At 36.1% G+C, this 13,000-nt stretch overlaps 1 protein-coding gene across 6 annotated transcripts in view; it reads left to right on the top strand.

The window, feature by feature from the left end:
- The window catches only part of Trappc3l (trafficking protein particle complex 3-like), a 97,236-nt gene that overhangs the window by 34,215 nt on the left and 50,021 nt on the right, over positions 1-13,000 (top strand). For all 6 annotated transcript variants that reach the window (XM_013507365.1, XM_005409744.2, XM_013507364.1 and 3 more), the window contains one exon: positions 2,354-2,453. In XM_013507365.1, coding sequence (XP_013362819.1) covers positions 2,354-2,453 — 100 coding nt within the window. The remainder of the gene's footprint in view (positions 1-2,353; positions 2,454-13,000) is intronic.

Raw genomic sequence — 13,000 nt, forward strand, 5'->3', positions numbered from 1 at the left:
AAGATATGGTGAAACTGAGATTATTCTTTTAATATGAGAGAACATCAAATTTGATGCTTTTCAGTAATTTGTTTTGCTAACATAATTCTTTTCCAACAAATATTTGTTTATGTCAGTATATTATCTATGAAAAGAATATCCAAAAAGTAATGGTGGTTACACACGAAGAAGACAAGGTGATGGTAAAGTATAGGTTGAAGGAAGATTTTCTCTTTCCTACATTGTGTTTTTATTGCTTGAATAATTTTTACCTTTAAATATATTAAATTTAAAAATCCATTTATTCCTTTTTAAACAAAACTCATTTTTCTTGTCCTTTCAGTGGGCATGCTTCCTGCTAAACTCAGTCTTTTAATTTTCCTCAAAATTATTATATGATCATGAGATCATTGCTCAACCCTAAAATATCTGTCAACATTTTTCACCCTCCTCATGAGGGACTCTGAAAAGGCCTGTAACAGCAATGGCTGGGAAATATGCAGTGGTTAGATTTACTCAGGAGACTGAAGAGAAAATTTAGCCTAGCATTTTAGCACTTTTTCAAAAACGTTCATTGTATTTGCTGCTGAAATACAGGAAACAACAACAAAGAAAACCTGAAAGATCTTTTTAAACTTATTTTCCTCTCTTACATGTTTATTCACATTTTTCTTTTAAAAAATTCGTTAGTTTTGGTACATACCTTTCTTTTATTTTTTTATTTTACTTTATTGTAGTTTTTGTTTTCTTGATTAGTCAAGAGCATTCACAAAGGAACATACTGCCCAACTACTCACTCACTGCCTTTTTCCATTGCTTCTCAGCTCAACAGTCTGCACTTGCAGTAGATGATAATGCTTAGGGTGCACTTCAATATCTACCTTAAGAAAAGTTATTTCATTTAACTTCTAGTAAATTTGCATTGCTTTGTGTAATACCTGTATGGTCATTTAGTTGACAAAAATACATTTGTTGACCTAATTTAATGCAGTTTTTAACAAATAAGGATTAAATACTTAACAAAGATTACATTTTGAGAGGTTTCAGGAAGGTCTTTGCTTAAAAAACAACTTGTCGTATAGCTGCTGAGACCTCCTACAGTTTTAATTTAATTTAATTATCTACTGTGTAGAAACATATTCTTTAACCAAAGCAAGATATATACGATATATGCACTGCTCACAACTTTCTGGTTTCCCCTCACTAGTCCCAGTGTCCTATGCCAATGCTTAATGTAGTTAAACAACTATGTTTGTTGTCTAACAAATTGTAAACTTTTGTGTGTTTGGTATTGGAGATGGAACTCAGAATCTGGTGCTTGCTGGGTGTGTGCTTTCCTACTACATCCCTAGTCCTGTACACATTTTAAAATCCCGGCTCAATGTTTCTTTTCAAGTAAGTATTTCTTTCTTTAAAGTCTTTCAGCATGAGATTCCTGGCTAGAATTATAAACCATTTTTCTTGAAAGTTAAGTGAGCTAAAATGATTATTTCGATCCACTCAGAAATATAAACAAATATTGCCATGGATTTAGTGAATTAATAAGCACTCTCCCATCAAATCCACCTCCCTTCAGTGTCCAAGTCACCACTATATATCCTGCCCATTTTTAGACCCCCTGTTAACATTGTAGTGCCTCAGCTGGATTGCAAGTTTTATGAGACAGGGTCCCTGACATTTCTTTGAGTCTGTCCCAGAAATTCATTTCCAAAGTGTCTTATTCGAGGAGGCTGCTTAGTCATCATGACCACATTCTTAGCTGTGTTTGCACATCTCCGTATAAGGCTTTCAAAATAGCATTTCAGGTACTGCTAGAGCTACTTGCTTGGGGTGGAATTAACAGCTACAATAAATGCTTTCCCCCAATCCTGTCATTTCTCTTGGGAATGAAAAATGGGATTTCTGGCTTTGGTTGCTGCCAACACACACACTGTGAATATTAGAGACCTATCTGCTAATATCTTTGTTGGCAACAAAACGGATTTCTGCTCACTTCTTCCCTGACTTGTAGAACCCACGTGGAAATGCTTGCCCTCCTAGCATGGTGATTATGCTAGGGGAAGATGAGCACACAGGTGCCACGCTTGCTCCTAGCAGAAGGGTTAGATTCCTTCTGTTTCTATCAGTAGCTAATGTTGAGAAATATTAGGCTATAGGCACCTGCCTTCTTAAAGCTTACTTGATGCTCTCAGCTTGGGGCCAGTCTCCACTGGACTCCAGTCAGCCCCGTGCTTGTGGGGCACTGGTTTCTGGATGTGTTGCTTTCTCCATCAGGGCTTGGTGGGACAAAGATGCCAAAGGCCATTGACCCAGCCCACTTGTTGTGGTTTAGTTTGTGATCCGCGTATGTAAACCACTGTTTCCTTATCCACAGGGGATACGGCATTGGAACACGGCTGGTGGAAGACTTCTTGGCTCGATCTTGTGTGAGAAGATGCCACAGTTACTCAGAAATTACACACATAATTGCTGAGGTAAAGGCATTTTTAGCTGTGTCCTTGTGCTTTTAAAGTCTATGGTTCTTCCTGAGCTTGGTGTTTGTCTGCTCGGATTAGAGTCCTCTGTCTGTATATGTTGCTAGGTGCTGAGATGGGTTTCTGATGTAAAAGCATTTTATTTCAGCACAGAGATAAAGCTCTTGTGAACAGAAGGTGAAAGGCTTCCAGGGCTTTGCATACTTGTTGATTTTCCTGACTACATGGTGTGTGCATGGTATGCATCTGTCACACTAGAAAAAGTGTTTCAGGAGGTAAACAGAAGGAGAGTACAACAGGAACCTTGTAACACACACACCAACATCTCATTTCATTTTACTTCTCTTTCCCCTCTTTTTCCTCTCTCATCCTTTTATCTGTAAATCCTAATTTGCAGATGATTGATCGACCATTTTGCACTTTATTCTTTAAATTATTTATACTTTGGGTTTCTTATATATGAGAAACCATACAATATTTAAGCTTGCGTGTATGATTAATTTCACTTGGCTTTATGGTCTCAAGGTGCTTCCATTTTTCTACAAATAATTCAGATTTATCATTCTTAATGGCTGAGTAGTACAGTGTTTCAGTGTGTATATATATAACTTTTCTTTATCCATTTATCTGGTGATGAACATGTAGGTAGCTTCCAACATTTAGCCATTGTAAATTGTGCTGCTTTGAACATAGGTGTGCATGTGTCACTGTAATATGAGGTCTTTACCTCTTTCAGAAATACACCTATGGGAAATTGCTGAGTCAAATAGAATTTCTAATTTTATTTTTTTAAGGATCTCCATAATGCTTTCCATAGTGGAATACTAATTTACATTCCTATCAATGATGTATGTTTTTTTGTTGTTGTTGTTGTTGTTTTTGTTTTTTTTCTGGTACCGGGAACCAAACTCACGACCTTGCACTTGCCAGGCAGGTGCTGTGCCGCTGAGCTAAATCCCCAGCCCCTTCCTATCAATGATGTAAAAGGGTTCCTTTTCCCCCTGCAGCGACACTAGCATTTGTTGTAATTTGAGTTCTTGATGACAGTCATTCTTTTTAGAGTAAGATTTCAGTGTTGCTTTAATGTGTGTTCTCATGGCCAAAGATGTTGAACATTTTGCATCAGACATCTATTAGCCACTTGTACATTTCTACTAAAAATGTTTATTCATTTCAGTTGCCCTTTCGGATTGGATGTTATATTTGAGAAAGTCCATATATTTTTTTGAATTTTTTATATATTGTACATATTAACTCTCTGAGGAGTAGCTGACAAATTTTTTCCCATCCTGTATTTTGCCTCTTTGCTCTATTGTTTGTTTCCTTTGCTATGCAGAAGCTTTTTTAATCCCATCTCTTGGTCCTTGGTGTCATTGTTTGTGTAATTGGAGTTTTGTTCATAAAATCCTGACCCGTTCATGTATTTTCTCGAGTTTTATGTATTTTATCTTCCAGCAGATTGGTTCTGTTTTAATATCGAGGTCTTTGATGCATTTTGATTTTACTTTAGTACATGGTAAGAGATAAGAATTTACATTCAACTCACTCTGTAGCCCAGGCTGGCCTCGAACTCACAGCAGTCCTCCTGCCTCAGCGTCCCAAGTGCTGCGATTACAGGCGTGCACCACAATGCCCAGCTCCTCAAGCTTTTTAATGAAATTAAAAGAGAAAGAGTTCTCCCAGAGTCATTCCTAGAAACCAGCATTCCCTGATTCCCAAGCTAGACAAAGATTCAAACAAAACAGAACTCTACACCAATGTCTTTAATAAATGCAGAAGTCCTCAAGACATTGGCAAACAGAATGCAACAAATTATCAAAATGAGTATATATCATGAGCAAGTAGGTTTTATCCCAGGGATGCAAGGATGGTTCAACATGCACAAAGCAATAATTAGGTCACATAAAGAAAAGTAAGAATAAAAATCATGTGATCATCTCAATAGACTCAGAAAAAGCCTTTGACACAAGCCACTATCCCTTCATAATAAAAACATTGAAGAAATAGTTAGAGATAAAAGCTATTTATGACAAACCTGCAGCCACATCATATTAAACTGAAAGACTCTGAAAGCTTTGCCTTTAAAATCAGGAACAAGGATGTCCACTGTCACCACTCCTGTTCAGCTGGCTACTCAAAACATTGATATGAACAATTAAGTAAGAAAAAGAAATAAAAGGGGCATGTATAGGAAAGAAAGAATTTGGGGCTGGGCATTTAGCTCAGCAGCACAGCACCTGCCCAGCAAGTGTAAGGTTGTGAGTTTGATTCCTGGTCCCGGAAAAAAAAAAAGGAAAGAAAGAATTCAAATTATCGTTATTTGCAGACAACATGATCCTCTCCATAGGAAAGTAAAGCATTTCCAACAAAAGACTCCTAGAATAACCAAATTCAGCAATGTAGCAGAATCGAAAATTAACACACAAAAAAGTAACATTCCTGTATGCCAATAATGAATCCACTGAGAAAGAAATTAGGAAAAAAATACATTTCACAACACTACCAAGAAAAATTAGTAATTTTTAATAATTAGCATAAATAAGGAAATGAAAACCTCTACAATGAAAACTGTAGTGTTCTGCAAAAGGAAATGGAAGAGGCCATTAGAAGATGGAAAGATATCCTCTGTTCCTGGATAAGCAGAACAAATATAATCAAAATGGCCATACTTCCAGAATTCATATACAGATTTGATACAATCCCAGTCAAAATGCCAACAGCATTCTTCATTGAACAGAAAAAAACAATCATAAAATTCATATGGAACTAGAAGAGATCCAGAATGAAAAGCCATAATGCGTAACAACAGCAAAGGGGGAACCATCAGCATTCTGGACTTAAAGTTATGTTAGAAAGCTACAGGGATAAACATACCATGGTACTGGTACAAGAACAGACATGTGGATCGGTGGAACAGAGTAGAGGCTACAGGCCAACCTTCAACTTTTAATCTTTGACAAAGGGGCCAAAAATGTACACTGGAAGACAGGTCATTTTTTAATATATGAGGATGGGAAAACTGGCTATCCATGTGCAGTACACTGAATGTAGACCCTTATTTCTCGCCATATACTAATCTAAAATTAAGATGGATCAAATAGCCCAATGTTAAAGAAGATACATTTAACCTGCAAGAGACAAAATAGGTAAAACCCTTGAAGTCATAGGCATAGTGAAGGAGTTTCTAAAAGAAGCCTGGTCACCAGTGGGATCATATCAAATTAAAAGGACTTTGTACAGTGAAAAAAATAGCCAACAGAGTGAACAGACAAGGTATAAAATAGTAAAAAATTTTTGCCATCTCTTAAACAGAGGACTGGTATTTAGAATATATGAAGAACTTCAACAAATTAGACTCCCAAAATAAAAGGTCCAGTAAAAAAAATGAGCAAGTGAATAGCCACTTCCCAGAAGTCCAAATCACCAATAAATACATGAGGAAATGTTCATTATTGGCCATTAAAGAAATGCAAATTAAAATAATTCTGAGGTTTCACCTTATCCCAGAAAAAATTACCATCATCAAGAAATTTTAAAATAATAAAATAAAATTTAAAATAAATTTTAAAATAATAAATTTTAAAATAATTTTAAGTGCAACTTAAAATAATGAGGATTCAATAAAAAAATCTGTAGCGAAAAAAATCTTTAAACATTCTTTGTGGGAATTTAAACTAGTACAGTTTGAATTGTGCAACTCAACTGTGTCATGTCCATGTATCAATTCCCCCCAAAGAATGTAAATGTTATGTACTGTAAACATGTACTGGTAAAAAAATTACTTAAAAATAAAAAAATAATTGCCTATGAATATTATTGTCCTCAATGGCTGCTAACAAATATCCCAGAAAAGCTTCTCCCAGAGGTTTCTGAGATGGTGTGAAGACTCATGCAAAGGTTCCCTGTTACGCTTGGTCCTCTCCCAGGTATCTTTCATGTTTATTAGCCACAAGAAAATACAAACCAAAATCCAAAGGAATTATGTCAAGCATAGTACATTATTATTAGAGGCTTGACCCAGGAATTTTTACTTGGTGATAATCAATGAACATTAGTTTAAACACAAGAAAAGAGCAAAGAGAAAAAAGAACAGAAGAAGAAGAGGAGATGGAAGGGAGAAGGAGAGAGAATGAATGAAAGGGGTTCTTTTGTTCATGTGCCTTGGGAAGAGAGTCTGTCTTCAGAAGGAGGCATTTGGGATTATTTCCCAGCTGCCCAGCATGTTTAAGGGCTCCTAGAGTCCCTATCAGGAGCCACTATGCATTTTACCTGGCAATAATCTCTTCAGAGTGGAAACGGAACAAGAGCCCTGTGTATGCACAGCATTGAGGAAGAAAAAGCTAAAGAGGAACTTACAAATATTGTATGAAGTACACAAGAAAGAGAGACCAAGGATTCCTATCTCAGACAAAAAGAAACAAAAATCTTCAAAGAATGCCCCCACTTCAGAAAGTATATTTGCCTTTAAAAGAAATAAAGTAGCCTTCAAGGACACTTGGCCTCCTAACTGCCTAATTTTCATCAGATTAGAAATAAGTTTATTATACATAAAACTAAAAACATGTACATATGCTTTCCGAATAACTCTTCTGTAGTCGTTCCATGTCCTGTTGGGCATCATGGTGTCAGGTAAAGTTCTTGCTTCCATCTCCTGTCTTCAGTGTGTTGGGATAAGGTTCGCTTCCACTGCTACACAAGATTGTTTTCATCCCCTTCACCCATCTCTGCTGCAGACCAGTCATCTCCTGGCCTTTGCAGCTTCCTTTGGAGGCCTGATGCTCCCTCCTAATCCTTTTCACATCTCCAGAAAAATGTTGGTTTTTTTTACATATGGCAGTGACATCATCCATTTGAGAAGCACTGTGACACAGGTGAAGAAGGGTCAGTGTCTACCCACTGATGCTTTGCTTATAATTAGCAGCTTCCATGAAAAGATCTGGTCTTTAGCAACATTATGTCATTTATCCTTGCAAACTCCCTCAGAGGATGCAGGCAGCAAATGCTACTTTGTGAGTTTTATAAAGAACTAGGGCAAAGCCAGAGGCAGTTTGGTCACTTGCTACCCACAGAGCAGAGTCAGGAATAGAACTGTTTAGCCATGACCTTTGTTTCGCTGACCTCTTAGGTCATGCACTGTCCAGAACACCATCAGCATCCATCCTTCTCTAGACCAGGCTTTCATAGAACTCATGATCTCTGTCCTACTCTAGAGAAGGAATGAGCAAGCCTGCATTTGAACAGGCTGGCTAAATGAAAGAAATGTATTGCCAGACAAGTGAAGTGATACCTCTGTATGAGTTAACAACAAAAAAAAAACCTGCATGCAGCCACAGGTGTTGTGAACCTACACTCCACCTGTGCTCCTCTGCTTTGGAAGATGAGGCTCATATAACTTCCAGTACTAATATTCCCCTCTCTTATTTTCCTCATTGTGCCTTTTTCAGAAGAAAGGTCGCTATGTCACTAGGCCTCCTGCACATTCTTTAATGTGTATTAGACCTCAAATTTTGCTATCTAGTAGTCAGAAAAGAACAATCATGACCCAAGCCGAATCATTGATCAGACAAATCTTTAGTCTGCATTCTATTTCACATGTAAAAAAAGAGATGATAGGCTAACTCTACATTCCAGTTCCTGCAAAATTAAGAGATCCAGTTTTAAGATGTTATCATATCCAAGCCTGTTTTCTTGGTAGTTGTATCCAAGTACACCTACAGATATTAAATAAGATGTACTATATGGGCCCTCTGTATCCACAGGTCCACATCTGCAAACCAACCAACCACAAATCAAAAGAAAAAAGAACTTGAAGAGAAAATTGAGACTATGGAGCACATAAAGTCTTTCTCATGTCTCGTATTCTCTAAACAATGCAGTATAACAAACATTTGGGTAGAGTGCACACTGTGTTAGGTGTTAGAAAAGTAATCTAGAGATGACTCACGGTTCTATGCACATACTATGCCATTTTTTTTTAATTTTATTTTTAGAGATAAAAGAACGGAAACATTAACAAACGCACAGACATAAGTAAAACAACATACAAACAATAAAAACAATACAGAATTTCAGACAAGGTAAAAAGAAATTAACAATGGTTGCTGTATTACATACTGTTACCTTCATATTGGTTTCTCTGATAAACAAATACAGACATATAAGAATGATCAAACAATTGAATGTCAAATGTTCCTTTCAGGAAAGCAATAGAAATTAATAGTTCAATTATCCCAGCAATCTTATATATCTATATCTGTGTCTATATATCTATATATCTATATATGTATTTTTCCCTTCTTTATTTTCTCCTTTCCCTCATCTCAGTCATTCTTTCTTTTTGAGCAGTTTTTTTTTTCCCTTTCTCACTATCTATTGTACTTTTTAGATTTCATTTACTCTTTCAGGTTCTTAAGCTAGGGAGACAATATGAGGTTTACACATATGAGACATTTATTTCACTTATGAGTATGGTCTTTAGTCGCAACCACTTAATTATAAAAGCCTCAAGTTTATCTTTCTTTATAGCTGAGTAATACTCCATTGTATAAAAATACCACAGCTTTTTATCCATTCCTCAGTGGATGGGCACAATTTAGCTATGACAAATTGTGCTGCTATAAACATGGGTGCACATATATCGCTGGGGTATGGTGTTTTCAGTTTTTCTGGAAAAATATCTAGGAGGGGAATAGCTGGGTTGAATGGGACCTGCAGTCCTACTTTTTTGAGGCTCCAGAGTGATTTCCACAGTGGTTGAATCAGTCTACACGCCCACCAACAGTGGAGAGGGGTTCCTTTTTCCCCACAGCCCCTGCAGCATTTGTTGTTGGTTGATTTCTTGATGATAACCATTCTTTCTGGAGTCAGATGAAATCTCAGTGTTGTTTTAATTTTCATTTCATGAATGACTAATGATGTTCAACATTTTCTCATGCATTTCTTTGCCATTTGTATTTCTTTATCTGAGAAGTATGTATTCATCTCAGATGCCGATTTTCAGATTGGCTCTTTGAATTTGGGGGACCTGATTTTTTAAAAATTCTTTATATGTTCTAGATAGAAGTCTAGATAGAAGATATATGTTTGAGGGGCAGTTGGCTAAAATTTTTTCCCACTTGGTGGGTTTTCCTTTTACTCTGCTGGTGATTTCTTTAGATGTGCAAAAACTTTTCAATAAGATGAGATCCCAGTTGTTGATTCTTTGAAGTATTTCCCGTGCAGTTTGGTTTTTGTTCATGAACTCTCTGCCTATCTCTATGTCTTCAAGATTTCTACCTACTTTTTCTTCAAGTAACTTTAATGTTTCTGTTTCAATATTGAGATCTTTAGTCCATTTTGACTTTAATTTAATGCATGGTGATTGACATAGGTCTAGTTTCAATCTTCAGCATGTGGCAATCCAGTTTTTCTAGCACCGTTTATTAAAGAGGCTGTCTTTCTTCCAGTGAACTTGTTTGGCCCCTTTCTCAAGTATAAGGTGGCTGAGTATGTTTGTGGTAGTGAATGCATCTTTCAGTCTGTTCCATTTATCCTTGGGTCTGTTTTTTTACCAATACCATGCTGATTTTATAATAGTAGCTTTCTGGTATAATTTCAGGTTAAGGATTGTGATTCCACCTACCTTGCCTTTGTTACTCAGGATTGCTTTTGCTATTCTGGGTCTCTTCTGGTCCCAGATGAATTTTAAACATGTTTTCTCTAGATCTGTGAGGTATACTAATGGTATTTTGAGTGGGATTGCATTAAATCTGTATAGCAGTTTGGGAAGTATGGCCATTTTCACTCTGTTGGTTCTACCTATGTGTGAGCAAGGGATTTCTTTCCATTTTCTGAAATCCTCTTCGATCTCTTTTTTTCAGAGTTCTGTAGTTTTCACTGTATAAGTCCTTTACTTGTTTTGTAAGATTGATCCCTAAATATTTCCATTTCTTAGATGCTGTGCTGAAAGGTATGGTTTCCTTAATTTCTCTCTCAGTGTGTTTGTTGTTTGTATTTAGGAATGCTATTGATTTTTGACTGTAGACTTTGTATCCAACTACACTACTGAATTTGTTTATTCTGGGAGTCTTTTGGTGGAGTTTTTGGGGTCTTCCATGTAGAGCATCATGTCATCTGCAAATAGTGATAATTTCATTTCTTTCTTTCCTATCTTTATTCCTTTTATTCCTCTGTCTTGTCTAATTGCTCTGGCTAATGTTTCCAGAACTGTGTTGAATAGGAGTGGTGACAGTGGACATCCTTGTCCTGTTCCTGATTTTAAAGTGAAAGCTTTCAGGTTTTGTCCATTTAGTATGATGTTGGCTGTTGGTTTGTTATAGATGGCTTTTATAAGATTGAGGTAAAGACCATCTATTCCCACTTTCTGTAGGGTTTTTTATCAAAAAGGAGTGTTGGACTTTGTCAAACCCTTTTTCTGCATCTATTGAGATGATCATGTGGTTTTTTCTTCGTCTCTATTGATATGGTGTGTAACATTTATTGATTTGTGAATACTGAACCATCCCTGCATTCCTGGAATGAATCCAACTTGGTCATGGTGCATTATTTTCTTTATGATTTGTTGCATTCTATTTGCTAGTATTTTATTGAGTATCTTTGCATCTGTGTTCATTAGGGAGATTGGTACATAGTTCTCTTTCTTGGTTGGGTCTTTTTCTGGTTTTGGTACGAGTATAATACTTGCCTCCAGAAATGAGTTAGGGAGAATTGCATCCTTTTCAATTTCATTGAAGAGTTTCAAGAGTATTGGCCTTAAATCATCTCCGAATTTCTTGTAGAATTCAGCTGTGACTCCATCAGGACCTGGACTTTTCTTTGCTGGTAAGTTTTTAATCACGTTGTCAACTTCATTTGATATTGAGTCATTCAGAATTTTTATATCTTCTTGATTCAACTTTGGTAATTCATACATATCTAGGAATCTGTCCACTTCTTCTGAGTTTTCTATCCTATAGGAGTAAAGATTTTCAAAGTAGGTATTGATGATCTTCTGAATTTCCTCAGGATCTGTAGTGATTTCACCCTTTCCATTCTTTATTGCATGAATTTTAGTTTTTTCTTCCCTTCTTTTGATAAGGTTGGCTAAGGGTTTATCAATTTTATTTGTTCTTTCAAAGAACCAATTCTTTGACTCATTAATTTTTGTAGTGTTTTCTTCATCTCAGTTGCATTAATTTCTGCCCTGGTCTTTATAATTTCCTTCCTTCTTTGAGCTTTGGGCTTGACTTGCTCTTTTTCTAAAAGTTTGAGATGCAGTAGTAGGCTATTTATTTGTTCTCATTCTATTTTCCTTATGTGTAAGTTCACTGTGTAAATTTCCCTCTGAGGACAGCTTTCAGTGCATCCCACAGATTTTGGTAAGTTGTATTTGCATTTTTTTTTTGCTTGTAGGTATTGCTTAATTTCATCTGTGACCCACTGGTTGTTCAGGAGGTTGTTATTTAATGTCCATGTGTTTATGTAGTTTTTGTGGTTCCTCTTGTCATTAATTTCCAATTTCATTGCACTATAATCAGATAATATGCATAGGATAATTTCAGTTCTTTTGCATTTAGTTAAATATGCTCTGTGGGCTAAAATGTGGTCTATTTTAGAGAACATCCCATGTGCAGCTGAGAAGAATGTGGATTCTGATGTAGTGGGGTGGAACACTCTGTAAACATCTACTAAATCCATTTGTTTGCAGATTTGGTACACATCTGTTATTTCGTTGCTGATTTCTTGTCTAGTTGATGTATCTCTTTGTGTCAGTGGGATTTTTAGGTCCCCCATTGCAATAGTGTTATTAGTTATTTGGTTTTTCATGTCTATTAAAGTTTGTCTTATATAGTTGGATGCTCCCATATTTGTTACATAGATATTTACGATTGTTATCTCTTCCTCTTGCATTTTTCCCCTAACAAGTATGTAGTGACCTTCTTTATCTTTTTTGACTGTGCTTGGTTTGAAGCTCACATTGTCTGCAAACAGAATAGCTACCCCTGCTTTTTTCTGGGTTATTGTTGCACTTTCCATCCTTTGACTTACAGTCTGTGAATTTCCTTTTGAGTTAAATATGTTTCCTGTATACAGCATATTGTTGGATTTTGTTTCTTGATTCACTCTGCCTGTCTGCTTCTTTTAATTGGTGAATTGAGGCCATTTACATTAATAGTTATAACTGATATATGTTGGTTTATTTGTCATGTTATTTACTTGCTTTTGGTTTCCTAGTTTTTCTATTTTTTTTCTTTTAAAAGTAAAAGGAGGAACACCTTAACAGACAGACAACATTTTACAAAATACCAAAAGAATAGTACAGACGATACAGAGTTACAAACAAAGTGGTAGGGAATTAACAATGCTTGTTGTATTACATATTGATGTCTTTAAAGTGGCTTCTCATGAAAACATATATAGACATGCAATTCTGATCAACCAAGGACTCACTGACAGTTTCTTTCAGCAAAGAAATAGAAGACAGTAGAACAACCATGTTAACTATCCTGTATATACATACATACAAACTTTCTCCTTCTTTCCCTTCTCTATTCCCACATCCCAGTTGC

This window comes from Chinchilla lanigera, unplaced genomic scaffold (genome assembly GCF_000276665.1).
Source record: "Chinchilla lanigera isolate Chin_1 unplaced genomic scaffold, ChiLan1.0 scaffold00125, whole genome shotgun sequence".
Lineage (NCBI taxonomy): Eukaryota > Metazoa > Chordata > Mammalia > Rodentia > Chinchillidae > Chinchilla > Chinchilla lanigera.